The sequence below is a fragment of the Hippocampus guttulatus genome, chromosome 15 (assembly GCF_054856545.1).
Source record: "Hippocampus guttulatus isolate MCC_2025c chromosome 15, RoL_Hgut_1.0, whole genome shotgun sequence".
In the NCBI taxonomy this organism is placed as follows: Eukaryota; Metazoa; Chordata; class Actinopteri; order Syngnathiformes; family Syngnathidae; genus Hippocampus; species Hippocampus guttulatus.
This window is the reverse complement of record NC_141275.1, coordinates 12,853,801-12,876,622: the sequence shown is the minus strand read 5'-3', so window position 1 is coordinate 12,876,622 and position 22,822 is coordinate 12,853,801. Positions and strand designations below refer to the sequence as shown.

At 43.2% G+C, this 22,822-nt stretch overlaps 4 protein-coding genes across 9 annotated transcripts; 1 reads left to right on the top strand and 3 right to left on the bottom strand.

Moving 5' to 3' along the window:
- Positions 1-187: 187 nt before the first annotated feature.
- LOC147193979 (hepatic and glial cell adhesion molecule-like) lies at positions 188-4,404 on the bottom strand. Of its 2 annotated transcripts, XM_086131095.1 has the most exons (8): positions 4,364-4,404; positions 3,912-4,066; positions 2,254-2,595; positions 1,607-1,888; positions 1,322-1,415; positions 1,186-1,253; positions 913-989; positions 188-845 (listed from the first exon to the last, which is right to left on the bottom strand). In XM_086131095.1, exons 2-8 carry the CDS (start codon positions 3,997-3,999, stop codon positions 714-716), a joined length of 1,083 nt encoding a protein of 360 aa, XP_085987221.1. In that variant the 5' UTR covers positions 4,000-4,066; positions 4,364-4,404; the 3' UTR covers positions 188-713. The 2 variants fall into 2 exon arrangements, with proteins under 2 accessions (XP_085987221.1, XP_085987222.1); XM_086131096.1 differs by having other exon boundaries at positions 913-986; positions 3,912-4,376.
- Positions 4,405-5,274: 870 nt separating this feature from the next.
- LOC147193978 (serine/threonine-protein kinase pim-2-like) lies at positions 5,275-7,565 on the top strand. Its single transcript, XM_086131649.1, has 8 exons — positions 5,275-5,476; positions 5,964-6,058; positions 6,184-6,228; positions 6,303-6,518; positions 6,592-6,772; positions 6,853-7,026; positions 7,243-7,353; positions 7,452-7,565. Exons 1-7 carry the CDS (start codon positions 5,275-5,277, stop codon positions 7,332-7,334), a joined length of 1,005 nt encoding a protein of 334 aa, XP_085987775.1. The 3' UTR covers positions 7,335-7,353; positions 7,452-7,565.
- Positions 7,349-17,708, bottom strand: ap2b1 (adaptor related protein complex 2 subunit beta 1). Of its 3 annotated transcripts, XM_086131089.1 has the most exons (22): positions 17,579-17,708; positions 16,660-16,714; positions 16,422-16,527; positions 16,091-16,226; positions 15,569-15,814; positions 15,164-15,354; positions 14,853-15,074; positions 14,635-14,755; positions 14,447-14,542; positions 14,145-14,260; positions 13,866-14,031; positions 13,560-13,658; positions 13,141-13,400; positions 12,858-13,050; positions 12,047-12,088; positions 11,404-11,559; positions 11,160-11,305; positions 10,949-11,078; positions 10,794-10,878; positions 10,446-10,532; positions 9,198-9,352; positions 7,349-8,968 (listed from the first exon to the last, which is right to left on the bottom strand). In XM_086131089.1, exons 2-22 carry the CDS (start codon positions 16,694-16,696, stop codon positions 8,894-8,896), a joined length of 2,865 nt encoding a protein of 954 aa, XP_085987215.1. In that variant the 5' UTR covers positions 16,697-16,714; positions 17,579-17,708; the 3' UTR covers positions 7,349-8,893. The 3 variants fall into 3 exon arrangements, with proteins under 3 accessions (XP_085987215.1, XP_085987216.1, XP_085987217.1); XM_086131090.1 differs by lacking the exon at positions 12,047-12,088; XM_086131091.1 differs by lacking the exons at positions 7,349-8,968; positions 9,198-9,352 and adding an exon at positions 9,384-10,227.
- Positions 17,709-18,099: 391 nt separating this feature from the next.
- mks1 (MKS transition zone complex subunit 1) lies at positions 18,100-22,717 on the bottom strand. 3 transcript variants are annotated; one of them, XM_086131184.1, is made up of 18 exons: positions 22,416-22,717; positions 21,855-21,976; positions 21,722-21,774; positions 21,481-21,648; positions 21,283-21,383; positions 21,077-21,205; positions 20,645-20,749; positions 20,431-20,566; positions 20,287-20,343; positions 19,779-19,821; positions 19,624-19,686; positions 19,479-19,549; positions 19,259-19,328; positions 19,068-19,175; positions 18,835-18,968; positions 18,666-18,748; positions 18,491-18,588; positions 18,100-18,390 (listed from the first exon to the last, which is right to left on the bottom strand). In XM_086131184.1, exons 1-18 carry the CDS (start codon positions 22,490-22,492, stop codon positions 18,299-18,301), a joined length of 1,710 nt encoding a protein of 569 aa, XP_085987310.1. In that variant the 5' UTR covers positions 22,493-22,717; the 3' UTR covers positions 18,100-18,298. The 3 variants fall into 3 exon arrangements, with proteins under 3 accessions (XP_085987310.1, XP_085987308.1, XP_085987309.1); XM_086131182.1 differs by having other exon boundaries at positions 20,458-20,566; XM_086131183.1 differs by lacking the exon at positions 20,287-20,343 and having other exon boundaries at positions 20,458-20,566.
- Between the last annotated feature and the right edge of the window lie 105 nt (positions 22,718-22,822).

Sequence of the window (22,822 nt, the reverse complement as noted above, 5' to 3'; positions counted from 1 at the left end):
AAAATAGAGTTCTACTCCATTGTCTACAGTCTAGCGAGTAATGCTCACGTGAAACACAAGCCGGCCTAACGTAGGTTAGCCAAACAACTCGTGTCTACGCACGTTGGATCAAAGTCATGTTTCGTTATCAAAAGTAAAATATTTTGAAGCAAAAAAAAAGAATAGTTTTGACATTACAGACACAATATTAAGAAAATACGTTTTTATATTTTAGCTCGAAGTCGTAGTGAAATAAACAGTCCGTATTTTGCATATCAACAACAGTTTATATCTACAAGGGAGCATTAGTAATATTACAAAAATAAAGTTAAGTAAAATATTTTTGAGGAAAAAAATGTATTCTAGAAGAAAAAGGCGTTTCGGGAAAATAGCTTTTTTTCCCCATCTACAAGAAAAATGTCAGGAAACATTACATTGAAATAAATCACTTGGAACTGAATGTACAATATGTCCAAACAAAAGACATTGCTGTAATCTATAACATTTTCATGTTTAACTTGCCTTGTGGAGGACTCATTTGTAGAACATAACCGTAAAATAAACACATTACTACTACATGAGATGAGAAGTGTGACTTCCAGTTGCATGTTTTCCTGTGTGGTTTTTTTTTCATCTGATTGCATCTTTTGATACGAACAAACAACGCTTCTCAAGGAAGGAAGAAGTGTACACAAGACTTTTTTGAGTCCCAATCCATGCAGGATTTCGTTCAGCTATACTTTGAGTAGGTTGGAGTGGGCAGTAGCCCGCGTAAGAGAATCAACGTAATTCGTGTAGCTGGGAGGATGCTCTGGTTCCAAAGCAGATCCAGTGCTGTTGATAGAATAGTCACCTGGGGAAAGATCCTGCAAAAAGGGGAATGGTTGAATTCCGAGGCAACCAAACAATCATTTGACATTTTCTATTATTTACCTTTTGCTGCGGGATGTAAAGTGAGGTCTCCGTGTTCTTCCCATTGCACTGTGTCGGATATGAAGCATCATCAGCTACTGTAGGAAAAAAAGACATCTTTTGAAATAATCATATTTTATTTCAAATGTGGGAGAATGGAAAGAAAACAAAAAAAGACAGGACGACCTTGTTCCATACTTTCCATCCCAAGTGCACATACAACCAAAAAGTCAAATATCTGGGTAAGCATAATTCAATTAAAAATATGGATATTTTCACATGATAATTTCACACCTGTCTGACAAGCTGGTGTGCGTTGGTTATAAAACCTGGAGAAAGACTTTCTTGTTGGCCTCTTCGACCTATAAAACAGATAATGTTTGCATTGCAACCTTGATTTCAATCATGTTTTGGATTTTTTTTAACATACTTTTTGGATGGTGTCCAGCAGGCACACACTGTTACCAAGGTGATTAGGAGGAAGATGCCACCAGTGGAGAGGATGATATAGATAGAACTTCTTTCTATTTGGGTACAAGAACCGTAGGGCTGGGCGATTAATTGATTTGAGCAATTAATTTGACTATTTGTCAGGATGTTATAAAGCTTTATTATGCCACATGTAGAAAAAGTATATACAGTACATAACAATACTCAGTCATATTCTTTATCCTCCGTGAGACACCAAGAAAAACCCAGAATAGTTTTTACTCACTGTAGACACTCAATCTGATGGGAAAGCTGGTCACAGCGCTGACAGGGTTTTCCACCACGCAGCTGTAGACGTCGTCGTCCGCCATGGTGATGCGAGTGACGGTGAGGAGCTTGTGGTCAAGTGACAGCTGCAGCCTGCTGTCGTTACCCAGCGCTTTGCCACCTTTCATCCACTTGTACGTGGCCCGAGTTCCTGCCTCATGAGAGCAGTTGAGGACCACGTTTTCGCTACGCTCCAGCACTGATGATGATTCCATGTGGATGTAAGCACTGGACAAGGGCTCTGGAAAAGACAAGTTCTTTATATATGTTTATATCACAATGGTTGCGGGCGTGCTGGAGACTATCCCAGCTGAGGGCGGATGGTTGTTCGTCTATGTGTGCCCTGCGTTCCACTGGCAACCTGTCTCCCGCCAATTACCCGCTGGGATAGGCTCCAGCATGCCCTGCGACCCTTGTGAGGATAAGCGGATCAGAAAATGGATGGATGGATGGATGTGTATGTGTGTGTGCGCACACACATTAGTTATTAGATAGCCGTGGTTAAATATAATACTAATTGTATGACCGTCTTCTAAGAGATTCCACCTTCAGAATGTTATATGATGTTTGCAAAGTACAACTACTTCATGACAGCAGACCTCTTACCATCCACAGTGAGTGTGACACTGCCCTCGCCTGTGAATGTATCATCCGTGATGGAGATCTCCACATCATAGGTCCCCTCGTCCGAAAACCTCAAATTGTGCATGAGCAGGGATCCGTTCTGGAAAATCAGAATACGGTCCCGGTACTCGGGCCTCAGGGTCCCTACGATGTCGGTTCCGATGGACTGCACGACGGTGGACAACTTATCCCGGCGAAGCTGCCACTTGATGACAGGTAGGTCGGCGCTGAAGCTGACGTAGTCAACCGAGAGGAGGGCCTCACCTCCTAGCGTCCCTCGGATGAGAGAGCTGGGAAGTGTCATGTTCACTGCTAGCACCACACCTGCAGGGGGACATATTCCGGGAAATTGACATTTTATTGTTGTATACAAAGTGGGGCTCGAGAGCAATGATTGCCAGAGATCATCAAGTGTGCTCAGGCCAAAGCAATAAAAATATTAGTTTTGCCATCTTACTGCCATACAACTATGTTGAAGTGAGTTGGTAATAGGTGGGGTTCACTATGTCTTCTTTAAAATAAAATGGGAGCCTACTTGAGACTTTGCATTGAACACCACCACCACTGCTGCTTTGCAGAGCAGCTCCGCGCCGCCATGGTAACCTCAAGTCAAAGTCTGTAGGATGCATGGGCCAGCATCCGCAAATAAAAGTGCCCATTGTTTCCCTATTGGCAGGCACTGGGAGCTATACAGCTGCCAGGCTCGGCTATGCTATTCTAGCTGCGTAGAAACAGAGCCGCTCAGTGACTGTGCAGCTTGCAACAATGGCTGGGCAGTGAGTGAAGGCCGGACACACACACACACAGGCACACACATACACACAAACTGGCAGAAAAAACACCCCCTCAAAAAAAGCTAATGTCACGCAAAAATGGATAGACTAGCGCACACTCACACATACAAATAGATAAGTGAAACTAAGTGATGGCCTTGTCCTAAAACAACCCCATTTCAAAAAGTCGTCATACATGTGGCCACTGAATACGGGCTACCTTGGTGATGAAATTCAAGACAATTCAAAACACATGCTTAATATTATAGCAGCTAAATCATGTTCGGGCAGGTATCCCAGTCAGAGTAGATTTTGTTGATTGTTTATGTTTTGTTTTTGCATGATTTTTTTTCCTTGCTTAAGTTAAGTATGAATCTGTGTTTTGATATATTATGTATGATTTTAAATTTATTGAAGTAAAAAGTGTGATCTATATTACTTTCTATTATCCTATTACATAACTCCATTATATTTTGTTGTATTGTAACAAATATCGTACATAAATTCTGATACATTCAACTTCAATGCTTTTGTCCTATATGGCGTATTATTTTACATTAAGACAACTAATGACAAATAAAACAGAACCATAATCCAAAAAATATAGTGACAACAAAATTCGAGTTTAGATCAGTCTCATTGAAAACTAAGTTGAATGAAGAACTTATGTTACTCGTGGATATATCATACAATTATAAGTTTCATAGTGTTCACTACTCATTGCCCACAGCAGCGTTTTCTTCTGATCAGGCACAACAAAACAACAATATTCAGTTTTGGTTTATCCTATTGGATATCAAACAGCCTAAAGTTGCATAAAACATTTTCAAGTTTCAAGTTAAGATGCACAACAAAAATATGACTAACCTGTGTGAAAGAAATCCAGACAGGACAGAAATAGAATCCATGGGTTGACTTTGACTCTGGAGTCAGTCTCTGCCATCGTCATCTTCATGTCGACTTTCCGGCTCAGTTTGCCACCTACCACTTCAGGATATGACGTCACAACGCCTTTTGATCTACTATAAATCAATTCAACATTTTTGTAATTAGTTAAGTGCGTTAACAATGAAGAAAAACACTTTAGGTCTTATTTTAGGGTGTATCAATGCAACAATTCATAATTATGTAAAATACGAGATGGCTTCGTGGTTAATTTAAATGAGCTCTGAGACCATGATGATGACGTCATACCACACGACGTCACCTGGACGCACGTCGGACGAACGCCGCCCTTGCAAAATCGGCGTTCGAAAGGCGTACAAACCGCGACGGGAGCTCAACTCCAAAGCCCCCCATGCACACACAAGTCACTCAACTAAAGACTGCAAGTGCCCACGCGTGACGCCAGATGCGCATCTTCGAGAGGCACACATTTCTGCTTGAGGGGCATGGGATGGGGGGCGTGCGAGTTTATCCGCTACACCGCCCCCCCCCCCCCCACTACAGCGCCACTCGGCAAAAAAAATAATGGTGACTGTTGTTTTCGCTTTATACATATTAAAAAAACATGCATTTGTTTGTCTATTCATTTTTACCACCGTTGGGCCCCCTCATGAGATGAGCTCTGGTCACAAAAAATGCCCTTTGTTTGCAAAGTTGAGGAAGCTAATGACAAAAGGTAAGTAACTGTTGAGTACAAGTTCATTCTGATACTCATGTGACAGTTTAAATGTGAAAAGTTGAATCAAAGTACACTCTTGACAGAAAAATACCACTCCATACCACCAAACACCAAAAACTAAATCAACCCAAAGGACTCGTCTCAACTGACTCACAAAACTTGCTCGTAAAACTTGGCCCTGTTTGAACTCAAAACGATTTTGTTGTATGAATGGCAAGTATTTATGCATCTTCTGCTATCTAGTGGAAGAGCATGTAATTGTTTTTGCCTCATGATAACGTCAATGAGATAGCAAAGATCGATTATGTTATAAGTTAAACCTGATCATTACGCAGCTCACACCTTGTAAATAACATTAGACATGTTGGACATATAATTTGATCAGGTCACCCAAATATTGTATAAGTATAGATGTGTACGTCTGACGGTTTACATTCAAACAGAACATTATTACTGTGATCAATAATCAAGTGGCCAAAGAGTGGTGTATGAAAAGCCAACAAAAATTCCAACGAACTGAACATTGTGTTCAAAGTACCGACGCATAGCAGCATACGTCAAAGCCGACAGGCCCCAAAGGGAGACCATGGAACCAGTGGTATAAAAATGAGGTCCAGTCCCGACAGGACACGCTGTCTTAGGGCAGGCCGGGTGCTCCTCTGTGAACCTTCTCACAGCTATGAGACAGATGCCCGGGCCACGGGAGCCAAGAGGAAAGTGGAGGAGGACGCTAAGACTCCAGCCAGGAAGAAGAGGAAAGGTGAGCTTCCAGAGGACAAGGAGTCTTCCTGCAACTCCGGTGACAATGGTGAGTGCAGCTGTTCCAACTCTTTGACTGTGCAGATTCTTCATGAACTGCACCTACAAAATATTTCTTCATAATGTAATGTAGATTATGTAATTATCTTGTAGCATGCCTACAAAGTACTCAAGTGGCTGCACAAGTGGGAGGCTTCCTGACAGTGGATGGAGAGGAACCAAGCGTCCACCCGGAGATGATGAAACCCAGCGACGATGACGTCTCAGGAGTTTGCTGGAGTTGGTGTAACTTCTTGGTTTTGAGATGATAGCGCACAGAAAAAACGGCCAACTTGAGCTGAGGCCTTGTTAACTGATAGTACAGACAGGAAGGTTCAACTTCGGGTGGGCAGCTCCCATAAGATGTCCTTGAGAGTGTGACAATGTCTCAATTCATGCGAAAAATACCCATTGAATTAACGAGGTATCCATTGTTTGTACAGGGAGGGGTCTTGTCACTGTGAACACAAGCAATATCTCTTTGTGTTGCGGTTTAGCTCAACTGGAGCTGAAATACGTGCAGGAGAGACTGCTGGCCGTAGGAGGCTGCGGATCCGTCTTTACCGGCTACCGCAAAACGGACAATTTCCCAGTGAGTATTACACATGTGAGTATAACATACGTGCAAACCACGCTGCCTACAGACACCCGGCCTTTAATCGTTCAAGACATCTGCAGTCAGTTGAGACTGCATTGACCGAAGTTTTTACTACGTAGGTGGCCATCAAGCACATCCCAAAAGACAACAATATAACTCTACAGGTAAGAGACAAACAACTTTGCGGAATTGTTATGTGGATCAACGTTGGTACTCAACCTTGCAAGGGATATTTCAGAAGCATAAGGACAGGATCAACATGTCCTCGGAGGTGGCCGTTATGAAGAAGCTTGCCAAAGACTTGCCTGAGGGGCGCTCACCTTACGTCACTCTACTGGACTGGTATGACTTGGGCCAGAAGCTCATTCTGGTGATGGAGAGACCCGTTCCCGCTGAGGACCTGACCGAATACATTAGCAAGAAAGGAGGGTGTCTTGACGAGAGCGAGGCCAAGGTACACAAAAGCGGTCTTTGGCCACAAACATCCAGTCAGGGACTAGGGACACGATGGTGTTTTTATTTCACAGGTCATACTGAAACAGTTGGTGGATGTGGCTCAAAAACTTCAGGAGAAGCACATCTTCCACCGTGACATCAAGACCGAAAACATCCTGATCGAGAGCACCCCCGAGGGCCTTCACGTCCGCATCATCGACTTTGGACTGAGTTGCTTCACCAAGAAAAGATCTCTCTACAGACTCTTTTTTGGTAAGACTGAATGACCGTGACTTTGAAGTTGAAATGTTTGCCCTTTCTTGATCGTACACTTGGGGGGGGTGGGGGTTCAGGAACTCCTTCTCTGGAGCCCCCCGAGTGGCTCCGCCACCAATGGTACCGGGCGGGCCCCACCACCGCGTGGCAGATCGGGACGGTGCTCTTTGACATCCTCCACAGGGAAGTGGAATTTCAAACAGAAGGGTACCTCAAGGAGGAGATAAAAATTAGCAACAAGTTTTCGGATGGTAAGGAACGCATCTGAAAAGATTCTTCATTTCTCTTTTAATGCTTTGAATGAACGACATGGGAATGCCTGCCACTCTCATCATTAACCCCCCCCCACCCCCCAGTTATTTTTTTTTTGTATGGGCAAAAATGCTGATACAGACGTGACATCTTTTCAATTATGGCTATGATATGAGCAAAGATAAAAATATTAAAAAATACCCCCCCCCCCCAAGATTGTCGGGATTTCCTGCAGAAGAGCCTGACAGCGGCGCCTGAAGAACGGCCCACCCTCAAAGAGCTGCGGCGTCACAAGTGGCTCAGATAACACCAGAGAGGTCATCATGGTAAGACATTTTTATTGGTGATCCAAAACTTAAGGTACACATTGACAACGTGAACAAAGTTTCAGTGAATTCACCCCTGTAATCTGTTTTTGCTTCAGATTGCCAAGAGGACAAAGTCACCTAACTCAGTTTTAAAATATAGTTTTAATAACCAAGAAAAAATAAAAGCAAAAGCCAAAAAGTGAGGAATCGCATCCACCCCCCACACCCTGAATAAAAGAAATAAACCAACCCCGTTTGTCTGTTGTTTTTCCATATTAAAAAAAAAAATCAACTTTTATTGACCACAGAAAGCATGGTGGTGACACTTTATTGATCTCAGAAGTGATGTAATAACAAATCATTTGCAATACAGTGAAAAACAGATGAAACAACATTGAAACTTTCTATAATCGTTGACAACTGTTAAGGATGTTTATGGGAGTGTGGCTAAATATGCATAAAAATCTTACGGAAATCTGGAGAAAACCCATGATGCGGGATAAAAATTGCTTTTTTTTTTCTTTTTTTTTTTACATAACCCCCACCAACATGAATAGTACAGTCACACAGCCGTTTCTATTAGAGGCCGGCTTAATTGTATTAGAATATAAAGGGTAATGCCATAATAGCTTGTTTATAATGACACAAACGACGTCACTAATCTACACAAGGGCCCTTAAGCGTCAACCTATGAGGGGTCATTAGCTGTAGCTATAGTCATAAGAAAACAAATTGCCATTTCACAAGTGAATGCTTGGTCCTGCAAGTTTGGCTGAACTGAGGTGCAAAACGTTCGAACTGGCTCGATAATGAAAAGAAAATGAAGAGTGAATGGAAAGCACTGCAACCAAAAGGAGGTAGATGATCGATAAATAGCATTTGTGATTTTATTGATTTATTTTTTTGTCTTCAAAGCATTGACTATGTGTTTGCAATAGTGGGACAATTACAAAACTGGCCAGTCAGTAAATTGTGCCAAGTAATCACGCGGGTTACTTTCTACTTTACAGTTATAAAAGTAATTGCATTAGCATGCTGGAAAAGGTCCATTATATTTAGCTTTAAAGCGACTGCTCTGTAATAATTTGGTCAATATCTAAAACACCGGCTTAATGGGAATGCTAACTAATCCCTCCCCAAAAAAAGGTGAGGTGACAAAAATGTAGTGGTACTAAATCTTAAACCCCCCCCCAAAAAAAATAGCTAGTACAAAAAATAAATGGGCATAGATGGATGTGTGCAGAAAAAAAGGGAGTTTCTCTGTTGACGACAATTTCACTTTGATCAGTTGCAACATTAAGACGTTTAAGGATGGAATGATTGACACATTTTCACAGTCCAAATTGCCCCCCCAGAAAAATTTCCCCAGTTATTGCGAAAGAAGCTATAATGTTGTATATGGTATGTCGGAACTGTGATCACAATGACAACACATTTGCATTCCTGACTAGAACATTTACCATTTTTGTTATCTACCGGGTGGAAAAATTTATGTCTCGCGTCCGTTTTGAGCAGCAAAGTAACACTGCAGTTGGATGGCGGGTGCAAAGCCAGCCGCTCAGTTCTTCAGCACGGCGTCGTACGTCTGGTACACGTACTGAGACACCTCGGGGGCCCGACACTTGAGGGACAGCTGCGGGACCAGCCAGGACACAAAAGGGGTTGGTGATATCGTCTTGATTCTTTCATGCCGTGTATATACAGTGGCTACAAAATGTCTACACACCCCTGTTGAATTATGCACGGTTCCAAAATACCAGTCAACTGTTAGCACAAAACTGAATGGCTTCTGCCACATCACAAAGTCATTTGAGCAGGCGTGTGTAGACTTTTTTATATCCAGTGCAGATGAGATACTGTACCGTGTAGTTGGGGTTGCCTGGCTGAATGCGCAGCTCGGCCAGTATCCAGATTCCGTTGGTGAGTTTGAGGGACTGGTAGAGCATGTCCTGACCCTCCACGTTGCGCTTTGCAATGGTATAGATGTTGTTGTTCTGCAGCTTGCCTGACACGGTGTCTGCAAGAGTGGAATTTTACTTTTACTTGGTTTAAAAAAAATAAAATCAAAACCCCAGATTTGACACAACTGTACCACACTACAATGGAACCTCTGAAGTCGAAAGTTAATTTTGAGTCGTTGGCTCAGTTCAGCAAGCGTTAATCAAAATAACTGACCAATCCAGCAACTTTTTTGAACAACTTCTCCAAGTTGCAAAATGCACTAAAACAAAAATTAATTGAGTCTTCTTTTTTCAAAAAAGGGACATAACGCATCAACTTATTGCAACTAGCATGTACATAATAACTAAGCCACACTTAAGAGTATTCATCAGTAACTTAAATAATTAAAAAAAAACATTAGCTAACATATTAGCCTAAATAACTAGCATACAACACTGATTTGACATCACACGTAGGATCCACACAAGCACTTTACACAAGCGCTGATAAATTCACCTTTGGGCATTTACAAACAATAAATCTGAAAAAATTCGGCACAATTCTAACAGCAAAGTAGACCACAAGGAACATTTACAGAGTTCCTTGAAACCAGAAGGACTGCAGCCGATCGCCACCCTATGTTGATATTATTGGAAAAATGATTTCAAAAGCCAAAAGAAATAGTTAGCCAACCAGTCTCGGCAGGGATTGTGTTCGACCTCACAGGTTCCGCTTTACACGCCCCACATCAAACACAAGGGGAGCTCCTGTAAAATGTGCTACTAGCAACACATCTATGAGGAAAAGGAGGATGAGATCGCTCTAATGGGATTTCGAAACTAACGTACTGGACAACTAACACGGGAAAGCAGCTATTCTGAAATATATACAAGGATGTCTATCGTCGTAAGAACTTGATTTCCTTCGGTTGGAAGAGATTGTGTTGTTATCCTAAGACAAGCATGTGGGCGGAGACAGAAAACAAGTAATTACTCTGGATCAGTTAGATTTGGAGTTTGATAACCTAAAATAACTTTTGTTAAGTCTTCAGTATGACGTCACAGGGATTGGACCCTCTCATGTACGTTCCTTTTCTACAGTTGCTTTCAAAGGACATTTCGGTGGGCTTGCGTGTCACTTTTCGGTGTTTACTGTTTGCGGGGATCTACCTGCATTTAGGTGGCACTCCTTTATCTGGTACTGCAGCTCATTTTCATTGGGAATATCTTTCCAGGTGGCAAGGAACACCTGTCGCTCTAAGGAGAGAGAAAAAGCATGCTTGAGAAGTTCAGCTGTGCAGAGAACCAAAATAACTTATCGGCACAGTATATATATATATATATATATATATATATATATATATAACCTTTTTTTTTTAAGTTCTGAAGGGTAACTGGTTTGATACTAAACTTTTGAGGGCCTCAAATTGATTGATCGAAAGTGCCGATATAACTAATAAATAGTAAGTTTAATTTTTGAAAGCAATTTTTGTTGATACAATGGAGACAAAAACAAACCCATTTTTCCATCTTCAACAAAGAATATGTTGAGGGGGATGAGGACGCTATAGTAGAAGACATCGATGTTGTTCTTCACGGCCACCTGTGTGCAAAGGGGACATTTTCTGAACAAAATCCCATTATGTCAATCAATCGTGACTTTGTTTCTGTACCTGGAGATTGTTAAGAGGGTCCATCTTCATGACTGGCCCGATGGTATTGATGGGCAAAGAGACGTCGATGCCCTGGCTGGGCATCAGCGGAGTGTGAATGGGCAGCGGGCTGGTGGGTATCATCCCAAAGCTGCGGTAAACCACAAACACGTCTTTAAATCTACAGTGGCGTGGTATCAACTAGGGAGGCACAGCCAGAGCGCTTATTGACCTGTTCTTGTTAAACTGGATGGCGAAGTCGGTCATGTGCTGCAGGGCCTTGTTGGTGAAGGTCATGTCCATGTACATGTGGCCCTGCCGCCGAGAAAAGGTTCCGGAGATCTCCAGTCCTTTGGCTTTCACAGCAGGCAACCATACCTTGGAAAATACGCCAGTGCAAATGCTCAAAAAGATCCGAACTTTGTCTCTCTTAATCTCTACTCATCAATTTTGAACATGAGCGTTTTTAAACTCACAGCTTTCGGGGCCACGTGGCCTCCGGATGTAATGGCCATACCCGTGGAGAGCTCAAATAAGTCGTTGAGGCCACTGCTGCTGACGGCCGGAGGGGCGGGAGTGGGCGATGGCGCAAAAGTGCTCGGAACGGACGAAGGGATGAAGTTCTGGCCCACCTGAAACAACATCACAAGAGAAGCAGAAGGAGTGAATCAAGCGATTTTAAGTCACTGTCACTAACACGGCAGCGACAAAAGTGCTGCGAAGCTGACAAGAATCACAGAAGCAGCTCATGCAAATGTTCTCCGGGTTACCGAAAACCTTATGAGAAGAAGAGGTGAGCAAACTTAAATGCAGAGCAGGTGCATATTTGCATGCTTTGGCCCGTTAAGGATTTTTGCAATGGAATCTATACAGGAACTACTCCCAACAGTTGTAATTATGTGTCAGCCACATCAATGTTTTCTAAATGTCAACATCCATGTAAATCGGAACTACAACAGATGGCCTCGCCACGGGCCAAAACGTGCCAAATGTTGACAGGAAGGCAGCAAGCGAACAAGCAGAGATTATACGGAGGAAGGCGATTCGAGACAGTAGTGGGTTAAAATGTGCGGTAGCATGCAGAAGGCGGGGAGCCAAACAGAAGGAGCTTGGACTTACAGCTGGACTCCCCCCAACACCACCGCCCAGGTCTCCCCCCAGCTACAGGAGAGAGAGAGAGAGAGAGAGAGAGAGAGAGAGAGAGGAGGACCCCGTCCCCAAAAAAAGAACATGATAGACAGACAGACCACACACAAAGACAGACTTTTCTTAGCAACAGCAAGCCATCAAGAGGAGCCTTCACTCAATTCTGAAACAAAAAGAACTTGAAAAAAATCATCCATAGCCTGTTTTTATTCCGACAAGGAAAAAGTAGGCATCCTTGAGAGGGACATATTTGTTTTTTCTGTGGTGTATGTTTAATGAGGTGCTGCTGTTTGGATTAGCAGGAGCAGCAGTTAACTCCTTCGTGTCTGTGTGTGTGAATTGAGAAAAAAAATTAAAAAGCAGCTCCTGCTGCTGTCACATATTCACCTACTTTCTCCTTTTACCCGTCATTCTCACACACACACAAGGAACGATGTTGAAGTTAGTTGAGGAGCTTTACGTTGTGCTTTATTGCCATCTTGTGGCACCTTGGTGCCCATTAACTACCGGGTAGGTTGGAATGAGTTGAGGAGCTTCATGTAGTGAAGGTGTATCGAGGGTGCGTAAAGAAGGGGAACGCTATCCATTTTTCCCCCTGATGGTTAAAGGAGGCATTTATTTGTCATTTATTTCTTGTTTATTTGTCACTCGACTAATTGGGGCACTATTAGAGGAAATACTGTAATATTTAATGTCAGTGAGCTGGTGATCATATGGTGCTGAGAGTGATTTAGAGGTACAACTTAAACCGTCCTTTACTTTTAGGGATGTTGTCAAAGCTCACCAAGCTGTCCAGGCCGCCTCCCAGGAGGTCCACGGCACCCATCTGCATGGAGGAGACCTGGGGCACGTTGACTGGGGGACCCAGGTCCAGGTTGAGAAGGTCACCCAGCAGATCACCCTGGCTGGGAATAACGTGCGGCTGGTCCATCGCGGCCGCTGGCCCGCCGCTCACCGGACTCTCACCTGTGTCAATACTGTCAGGTGGTACACAAAAATGAGAAAAATGCTCATTTGCTTACACAGGTATGCAAATGAGTCTGCAGAGACTGTGTGTGTGTGTATACCTGCTATGCTGGACAGGAAGGTGTTTGCGATGGATTCCGTGGCTGCCCTCCACAAAGGCGCTGGGCGGTTTGTGATAGACGGACGCCAGAGAGCCGATGTGGCAGATGAGCTCGTCCAGCAGGGTGGGCTCGATCAGATCTGTCTCTTCGGAGATGAGGGGCTTCTCCGACAGCACCACCTCCTTGGCGGTCACCGGGTCCGTGGACAGCAGGCGCCAGTAGATGTAGCCCCTGTCACGCAGGTCGGGGTTGTCAGAGTCCTGTAGAGGATGGCAAAATCAATTTATAATGTATTGTGTGCCTTTTTTAGGCTTGAAATGTATGTGGGTAAACTGAGGACCTTGTGTCGTCACAAGGGGGGGGGGGGTAAGCAAAGAGAAAAAGTGTACATTAAGATTTCCTAGGGTTATTTCTATCACCTGAGTGGCCAGGCTGAGGACCTGCTGCACCAACTCCTGAGTCTCGGACGGCTTCTTCAGGAAGAGCTTGACGATGGCGGTCAGGAGAGTGAGCTGCACCTGCAAGTCAAACGCAGACATTGTTCATGCCAACAACGTTTTGCTCTCTAAACCATGGCGGCATTCAACTTTTAACATGGCAAACTGGTTATAAGAACTGACAAACAGGACAGCTCATAGTTTTGAGTGTTTCTGTGCTGATTTGTGAGCACGAGAAGGAAGAGCACATAGATGAAGTGCTAGATACATAAAATGACAAAAGCGCACCTGGGTGCTCTCATCGTGGAAGCCCTCAAGGAAGCTCTCCAGCAGCTCGTCAGCGTTGTCGATCCTCTCGGCGTACTCGCCCACGATCCAGATCATGGCGGCGCGAGCATCCGGCTCATCCAGAGAGTCCAGATTTTCACACAGGGTGGCAATGATGCTCTCGTACCTAGAACAAATCGCGCCTTTCGGGAATCTGGCACTCTACATATACTTTAAGTAACTGGGACATTACAGCTTCAATTATGTTTCGGCTAGTTGTTAGAGGGAACGGGCACACACTTGTTGGGGTACTTGCGGAAGATGTCCCTGATGACCACTATGGCCTCCTGTACCACATAGTTGACTTTGGTCTGGATGAGGTCCAGCAGGGTGCTGACGCAGCGCTCCGCCGATTGCTGGGACGGTTCAGAACAGGGACAGGAAGTCGTCATCACCATTGTAAAAGGTGATCGATTTTACCACAACACAAAATGCAAATGTGAACAAAATAAAAATGATGAAGTAGCAGTCAATCAACTTAAATGCCCAGTCCTCTGCTCACAGTCTTTATTTGAGGAAATACCGAACGTGTTGTGTCATACCTCCACTTTAATGGCACAGCGGCCAATGGCACGCACAGCCTTGCGCACAAAGTCAACATCCACCTCTGTGGCGTACTCCTTCAACTCAGCCAGCACCTGTAAAGCACCAAGCACATTTTTTTCAAGGTAAGAACAACCACACTTTTAACTAACTAAAGGTCCTGCGAGGCCTGGTTCATATAACTTACCTGAGCAATGTTCGCCTGAGAGGCCAAACGAATCATAATATCCAGTTTTTCCAGCTTCACATAAATAGGGTCGTTGTATTTGACAAAGAACACTTTGATTTCCTGCTTCAGGATCTCAGGCCTGCACTCAAAACAAAAGATAAAAGATGTAAGTGTCAAAAAGTGAGACTGTGGTTTATTTACACTCATATGTTACACACACACACACACACACACACCTTTTCTGGACTATGAGGTTGATGTTCCTCAGAGCCACGTACTGGACCTCGGGCTCACCGGACAGCAAGGTAACGAGCGGTGGCGAGAGCTTCTTCAGCAAGGTGTTGTAGTAGTCGGAGTCCTTTGGCAGCAGCTCCAAGAACTTCATCAGTACCTTGACGGCGGACAGGACCACTGCTGAGTTGGCGTGGGACAGCCGTGGAGTGACGCGCTCGCAAATACTTTGTGGAGAGGGAAAAATATTTAAGGAATCAGTCTTTTGTGTCATTTATAAGAAAAAAAAATGTCTGGAAATTGTCAGCAATGCTACCTCTGGGCCTCTCGCTCATCTTTAGGGTTGTAGTTAGACAAGCAGTCCAGGATGAAGATCTGGCCCCACTCGGTGCACTCGTTGAGGGCCGTCAGCAGCTTGTTGATGTTCTGGGGGTTGAGGTCCAGCAGGTTGCTGTTGGGGTGAGACTCGCTGATTTCAGACAGGGCGGCAACCGCATTGGCAACAACCTAAAAGGGATGCAAGGGAGTAAAGAAGTACTATGACTGCTATCACAAGGTTTCAATGTTAACAAATTTAATAAGCTTATCACTCGATTAAACGAACAGTATCAGAATAACGGTGTAATAAGAACATTCATAGACAAGTTGCTCCAATTTCTAACTAAACCACAGGCAGTCAACTGGTTAACGGTTAGCCTGTTAATAATAACTGGTCACCGACCATGGGATTGGAGTCAGCGATGAGATCCCTCAGCGAGTCCAAGAAACCCTGATCTTCCACCATCTGGGCATTGATGTCATGAAGTTTGGCCACGCACACTGCCGCCGTCTTCCTCACGTACGGGTCCTCGTCTTTCAGGCATTTCCGCAGCGGCTCGCACAGATACTCGGTGATCTTGTCCACCCGGATGCAGCCCATGGTGCGGACAGCCAGGGCCCGGATGAGCGGGTTGGGATCCTCACAGTCCTGGAGGCCAGCATGAGAATTATCAGATAGTAATATTCCCTCAGTGGATCAAAGGGAAAATTAAGATTTGTGCAAAAAGACAAAAAAAAAAAGTTGCATTGAACGCAAGTCAAATTGAAACACACTGAGGAGAAAAACCCTATCCTGTATTTATTTCTCAGCGTGTAACTGAATCTGATAGAAAACTGAGGGCAGAAAGAAAAGCCCGCGCCCAAGCCAAGTGGAGACTGTGCATACTGCATCCAGGCCCAAGGCACGGCGACAGGGTGAGCTTGCCTTGACGAAGCTGTTGACAGCCATGATGGCCATGTCGGGCTGGCTCTTGGCGTAGTTCATCAAGTAGAGGTACACCAACTTCTTCAGCTCCAGGTTGTCGGTTTGCATGCAGTTGACCACATCCGGGAACAAAGAGCTGGAAAGACACTTGGTTAGAAGCACTTTTTCCCCCACCATTAACTTTGACAGAAATGACCAAAAGTCTTGTCTAAGAATAATACTGCACACCGTGGAAAAAAAATGTTCCAACAAATAAACTAATTGATCGATATCCCGGTTGAATCATCATGCGCTAGTTGTCGCTATGCTGACTCGTTTGACTGAACTTTACCTGACATCCTTGCCCACTGTCATGGCAGCAATGACCTTCTTGACAGCCTCCTTTCGCTTCTCCTTCTTTTCATTGTTCAGCTCGGCCTTCAGCTCGAAAATCTCTCCTGCAACAGCACAAATGAGATCAATTTCGTCACTACTTCCTGTCAGTGTGAATAAAATGTTTTCAATATATGACTTTGATGATGGGGAAGACTAACGGTAGACGGTGGCTTTTTCGACAATTTAGAACTCACCTTTTTTGTTTGTTGTGAAATATTTGGAGTCTGTCATGATGGTGCTTCTTGTAGTCTGGAGAACGATTACAGAACATTCAACGTCACAAGCAAAAGCAACTGTCTTGCAAATACACTTGATCTTATCGATTGTGTCAAGTCACTTTATATAGAAGTGGTGGGAAGTGAGGAACAGTAAATAAGTACAGATAGTTTGTTACTGTATTTAAGTAGATTTTTCAGACATCCGTAGTTTCAATATATAATTTTCATCGTCTGCAGTCTTTTCGTTGAAGGAGTTGAATCAGTGTTTCTCCTTTTGCCACTCTTTTAAAACAAGTCTCGGTACTTGTAGTTGAGTACAGCTTGTGCGTACTTTCTCCACTTCTGCAATCTGAGCAAAATTTTAGACATACCGCTTGTATTTCAACTCATTTGGTGTACCTCATGAATTGTCCAGAGAGAATACAAGGCGTGTTCCGCCTATTTTCTATCGACGTATCGTAACATTTTCAAGTCTTTCACAATAACGTCAAAAAGTTTGTCGTTATTTATTCCATTAACGGTAGTAGTATGAGTTAAGAGTTCGAAAGTAGATGTGGTAAGGTTTATTTTCACCTCTTTAGTGGAGGGCAACCAGATGTTCGCTAATGCTAGATGGCCGGCTAGCTAGCTTGTATGCTAATCAGCTTCTCTCAATTCGATTCTCGACAGACACGAAGAATTTTTAAAAAATCGTCATTTATATCGCGGAGTCATTCATAACAGTATTAGAACATTTAATATGTCACCAAATCAGTAAAGACACACTTGGCCCCGTTTCCATTGCGGTTGATTGACATCCTAGCTAGATTGTGACTACGTTCATGGCCGAAAAAAAAACAATCACATGCAACAGTAATCTTGTGCACATCGTGAGAAACTGATACCATTTACATACCGAAATTGAGTTTACAGAATCCGCGAAATCTTTGTCTCAGTAAAGGACGAAGGCTGGTCCCTTGCCCAGTCGGGGGAAGATGGAGAATGTGTAACGGATGATACGTTGATGGACCACTTCCCTCTTGCGCTGTCGCGCGAATGGAATGCGAGTAGGAAATAGACCTGTCATCAAATCGAAAATAACTAGAAAAATTCAGTTGATGACCTTAATCAGGTCTTAATTCATACTATTGTTATTTAAGTATGTTCAGATACGAAAATAAAACCAGTTCTGCGAGATTCCCCGAGAAACTCTGAACTGGAATGGCGTGAAAATATTTTTTCCCTAGATTCATGAATGCAGCAAAATTTCGTCAGGTGGAGAAATATTAGAAAAAAATATTAGTTCCAATAACCTAGCAATCGGAAATTAAAAAATGTAAATCTATATATCCAAACATGGTCCTTGAAAAGTTCCCTCATTCATCAGTCATGTCATTTCAATCTCAAGGTGAGCACAAAATGAAATTCAAACCAACGTTCCATTAATTTTTTTTAATCATCCTTGGTCATATTTGACACATACAAAAGCATATCTATTTAAAAATACAAAACTGCATCAAACACAGTACAGTACTATAAATAGGCAATGCAATGCAATAATATAAATGACTTCCTCTCTTTACCATCACAGCCTATATAATTTTAAAATGGCAAATAATATAAACTCTTCTGTGGATCATATTTGGATTTGAGAGACGGAGGCGATGAAGTCGATGGGAAGACTTTCTCTAACTTCTTGCATTTTTCTTCTGGCTCGTTGAAACGCCTCTGGTGAAATCAAATAGGCCACATCATCAAAATGTTGCACATTATAATAGACTGTGATAAGACACTTTTTCACTTCCATTGACAAGAGTCATCTGCTTACCCATGGTGCTTAAGAGAGTATCATGATGATTAAATCCTTGGGCCTGGTCGAAAGCATTCTGCCTCCTTCTCCTTGCTGAAGTGGAATCCACAAAAGCCCTAGAGGAAATTTCAGACCAACATAGCAAAATGATTCAGAAAAGTTTCTTTCAGAACTCTGTAAAATAAGCACTTACCTAGACTGCTGGATGCAGTGAAGATTAAATTTTACGCTTCCTGAGCTTTCGGTGCAAAAGCCAAAGCGACTTAGCCTCTCTCCCTATGGTCATAAAAGAAAACAAAACGAGTGTTGAAATGTTCATAACTTGTCTGTGTAGATATCTGGGTCAACATTTTCAGGAATACCTTAAAATGTCCCGGTATCCTAACGTAGCTGAGGTCCTCCAGTTCCGGGGAACCTCCGATGAAGAAGCGCCTCAGGGCCGAGACCGTGCCTGTCTGAAGGGGTCTCCATGTGTGACACGTCAGGATGTGTTTACCTGCGGAGCACATATTTTTAGATTATCACCAACATTACATCATCTCACTTTGAACTGACTGTAACATACTACACATTTTACATCCCAATATGAACTTACCAGGTGTGGAGGGAAAGAGTAGGTAGCCATAGCCTTCGGTTCGATATCGTTGCCACGAGTCCTGTGAGAGAACTTTGAAATACAACACCGGCCACTGGGGACCTGATTCTGCAATTATGACAGGAAACGGCGTTGAGTTTCTTGATTGTGAAGTCCCACGCGTGCAACCAAAACATGTCCCCGACACTCACCCTCACTCTCTTTCTCACTCATGAAGAAGACCTCAAAGGTGAAAGGGTAGCAGAAATATGCCACATTGTCCTGTTGGCGCAGTTTGAGAAAATGTCAGCATCTGCGCTGTGCTGAAATTTGTCTACTAGCTTGTTAACTCATTCAGTACCAGCCAATTCTAGACCAAGTCTGAAAAGACGTTTAAAAACGTCTTTGGGAGTGAATAAATTAAGTACAGACCTTCCCTAATGATTTGGTACGAGAGGTTTGCGTGACTCCAGATTGAGATTGCATTGGCAAACTGGACCAGTCTAGTTTGCAAGACATAACAGTTATTTTCAAGGCCATGTGTCAAGACCTCAAAGTGAAAGTGATCGCAACTTACTATTTGGCAGCTCCATGATGAAATGAACGTATAAATTATCATATTCAAAGCCCTTGGCAGAAACTGGAGAGACAAGACAGAGGAAGACAGGGCCTTCAATTTTAAAGTACACTTTAGAAACTCGAACAGTCAACAATGACCTGAGCCTTCCTTACCGATCTCTCCGTTCATTAAGTAGCGCAGAACACCTGGAGGAGGCTACAAGAAAATATTGTTAAACGTCAAAATCTTTCATGGCTAGGCAAAGCTAAAAAGTCACATTTTAACAGTGACCGAATCACAACATCTGCCCACACACATATCATACGAAATCACACATAAAACACATAATTACCCACTAATACTAATTTCTATTAACAGGTCAACAATTGTTTCAGTCCTGATAGTAACGACATTTTTTTAACCTGTTCCCCCGCTTGTTGCTAGGCAGAGTTGGCAAAAAAGCATCACTCAGCGATAGAAAAGATTATTTTCATTTTGTTGTTGTTGTTGTTTTTTTTAAACAGAGCACCATCGGCTGGATGTGGTGGGGCACTGCCATACTGTTAGCCCTAATCCAAAATCAACCTCTGCTTGTTTTGGACTGATGGTCAGAAGGTCATAGGGAAACAAGCAAAACAAACAAACATCCAATACTTATATAAAGTATTTCAAATGACATACCATTTCAAAGTCCTGTCCGACGAGGCTATTTGGAAACTCCCTGTGCCTCACATACAGCTACATATTCAAACAGAGCAAATTGAGTGTGCTAATGTCATAAAACACATTCTACATGGCTACCATAACGTTAAGTTGTCCCATGGCATATTCTGGAAGAAAATGTGTACACACATCTTTGTATAAGTGCTGCTCTCTTTCTTTTTCCTCGGATTTCATAGTTGCCGATACATTTTCAATGGTGAGATGCCAGATCTCTTTGTTGGTCCCAGTGGTGGCTATCCTGCAACAACCATAACAAACGTGAGTGTTAACATCGTCATTTCACATAAGACACTTATCATGTCTTCAGTGTACTTGCCTGTAGGGCTCTTTGCCCTTGTTGAAGTCAGGTTTCACTATGATGGTCCCGTTGCCGTCTGTTTTGACAGTGAACAGCAAAAATTCGTTCTCCTTCTGACCCAACCTGAGAAAAATATATATATGATGAGAACATATATCACTACTGACATACCCAAGCCACATGTAGGTCTAGATGTACGGGATCTAAGACTGTCCAGATTTAATCAAAATTGCTGGTAAATTTGAACTAGATCTGGATGGAAAAAAAAAACAGATCATCAGTTTGTCTAACTTCACATATGCACAAGCACCTGTAAAATATCAATGCCTTACCAAGATTCACTTTTCAATGATATTCTAACTTAGCGTAAATATGTTCGCATTTGTTATGCTGTGACCACTTTTCATTCAATTTCAAGGAAATATTGTGCGCGTGAGTGGCTGATTTTACCTTCCAGGAGGCCCCAGGTCTCCCATGACATGCATTGTCTGCATGACGTTGTTCACCTCATGGCTGTTCCTCTTGAACTCATCGCTCGGCTCCCAGTTGATGATCTTGGACTTGGGGAAACTGGAGTCCCTGTGAGAAAACAACAAAATCACCTTCACACATACACCGTCTTTGTGGAGGGACGAGAGGCAGAGCTTCACACCCACATGGTTCGCCTGTCCTGCCTTCGATGTCGCACGGTGGCCATCCTTTCTGCCAGGAAGGTGGGCTTGGTCTTGGCTGTGTTGAGCAAATCACTGCCTTGCTCCTTTCAAGGTGAGGGGGGAAAAACATTAAATTACTTTTTTTGTGGTAAACAATCTTGTTCCTGAGTGTTAATTATTTGGAAAAGTGGTGCAACCCACCAGCTGCTGCAGTGAATGACAGTTGGTATAGCGATCATAATCTGTGTAGGTAAAAATCCTGCGGTTTTGCCGGCCCTTGGTTTTAGTCAGGGCCGTGACCTCTTTGTTGTACTGCCGGTCCAGAGGGCTCTGACACGCCGTCTCGTTTTGGAAGAGCTCCATTTCATACTGCGGATAAACACGTTTGTCAGAAACACTCAATAACTGTGCCGTCGTTTTCGCTGTGAAGGGGAGTTCTTACCTGACTGAAAAGCTTTTCCTGCCAGCCGATGATGACGTCCTCCTCGTTATCACCTGGTGACAAAAACAACATGTCAGGATGTCATCTATTCGAAGAATTCTGTGGCCACCATACATGATACACTTTCTCTCACCAGCCTGGGCTTGCGAGGTGAGGGGTACCAGTTCAATGACTCCTCCATCGTGCTGGGACAGAACTTGTTGCTGGAGTTGCTGGGAGAGAGACGCTGTGGTGGTCACCCTCTTTAAGGACACCCTTTAATTGGACATAAATAGATGAAACTAAAATTTACTGCATTTCACTTTTACAGGTGAACTTCATTTGGTCTTCTCTAAAGCACATGTCCACTGTTGAGCATTTCAGTACTTTTTGCACACTGTAACTTGGCTTTCTGTGAATCCGCAAGTCTCTCTTTGGCAACCTTCTATTTGCACGGTGACAGTAAGATCTGTGGCAACTTCCCTCTGAGAACATTCTGTTTACGATACTGCAGATCAATTGTTAGGTGTCCTGTTGGTCTCATGTCAAAATGTAAATACGATGAATAGGACCTGTTGTATTTTTCTCGTGCATTCATCCTAAAATTTACCCGAAGACCTAATATCCTCAACTTTTTGTGAATAGGGCATGCTGCTGCTAATCCGGATAACACGGGCCTCGAAACACACAATTTAACTTTCACACGAATACTAACCTTATCCGTAGGTTTTTTATAGCATCCAGAGACCGGTAGACAGCCTCTCCAATGTCACTGTTACACCAGTCTGACATGACGGATAATTCATAAATATTAGCACGATGCTATCGATATTTACTTCATTAGCAGTCTATTTTCCTGAGCACGCGCCGACACAACTGGGTTATTTCTCAAACAACCGAGCTAGGTAAGTCACCGAGCTGGCTAAGTTTTCTACCCAAAACGATAAAGACCAATTTAGCAATTAGTAAACGAAGGTAAAAGCTTGTGTGAGTCACCAGCAGTTTCCATAGTGACGAGCAAATAGTCTTCTTCTGTTTTGGTTTACCCTATGTCAGAATAAATACTGCCACCTATTGAACGATATTAACAGAATTTTTTTTTTTTTACAAAATCATTGGATA

Bases quoted from the DNA above. Each gene is read 5' to 3' on its own strand.
- LOC147193979 (XM_086131095.1), bottom strand. From the start codon at position 3,999: ATGAAGATGACGATGGCAGAGACTGACTCCAGAGTCAAAGTCAACCCA. The intron at 1,254-1,321 runs GTATGTTAAAAA...TCTGTTTTATAG, and splicing joins TGCTGGACACCATCCAAAAA to GTCGAAGAGGCCAACAAGAA. The intron at 846-912 runs GTAAATAATAGA...CCCTTTTTGCAG, and splicing joins TTTACATCCCGCAGCAAAAG to GATCTTTCCCCAGGTGACTA.
- LOC147193978 (XM_086131649.1), top strand. From the start codon at position 5,275: ATGAGGTCCAGTCCCGACAGGACACGCTGTCTTAGGGCAGGCCGGGTG. The intron at 6,229-6,302 runs GTAAGAGACAAA...GGGATATTTCAG, and splicing joins ACAACAATATAACTCTACAG to AAGCATAAGGACAGGATCAA. The intron at 6,519-6,591 runs GTACACAAAAGC...TTTATTTCACAG, and splicing joins TTGACGAGAGCGAGGCCAAG to GTCATACTGAAACAGTTGGT.
- ap2b1 (XM_086131089.1), bottom strand. From the start codon at position 16,696: ATGACAGACTCCAAATATTTCACAACAAACAAAAAAG. The intron at 14,756-14,852 runs GTGTGTGTGTGT...TTTTGAGTGCAG, and splicing joins AACCTCATAGTCCAGAAAAG to GCCTGAGATCCTGAAGCAGG. The intron at 11,306-11,403 runs GTGAGTTTAAAA...GTATTTTCCAAG, and splicing joins GCCACGTGGCCCCGAAAGCT to GTATGGTTGCCTGCTGTGAA.
- mks1 (XM_086131184.1), bottom strand. From the start codon at position 22,492: ATGTCAGACTGGTGTAACAGTGACATTGGAGAGGCTGTCTACCGGTCT. The intron at 21,775-21,854 runs GTGAGAGAAAGT...TTTTGTCACCAG, and splicing joins CACCTCGCAAGCCCAGGCTG to GTGATAACGAGGAGGACGTC. The intron at 18,969-19,067 runs GTAAGTTCATAT...TGTGCTCCGCAG, and splicing joins ACTCTTTCCCTCCACACCTG to GTAAACACATCCTGACGTGT.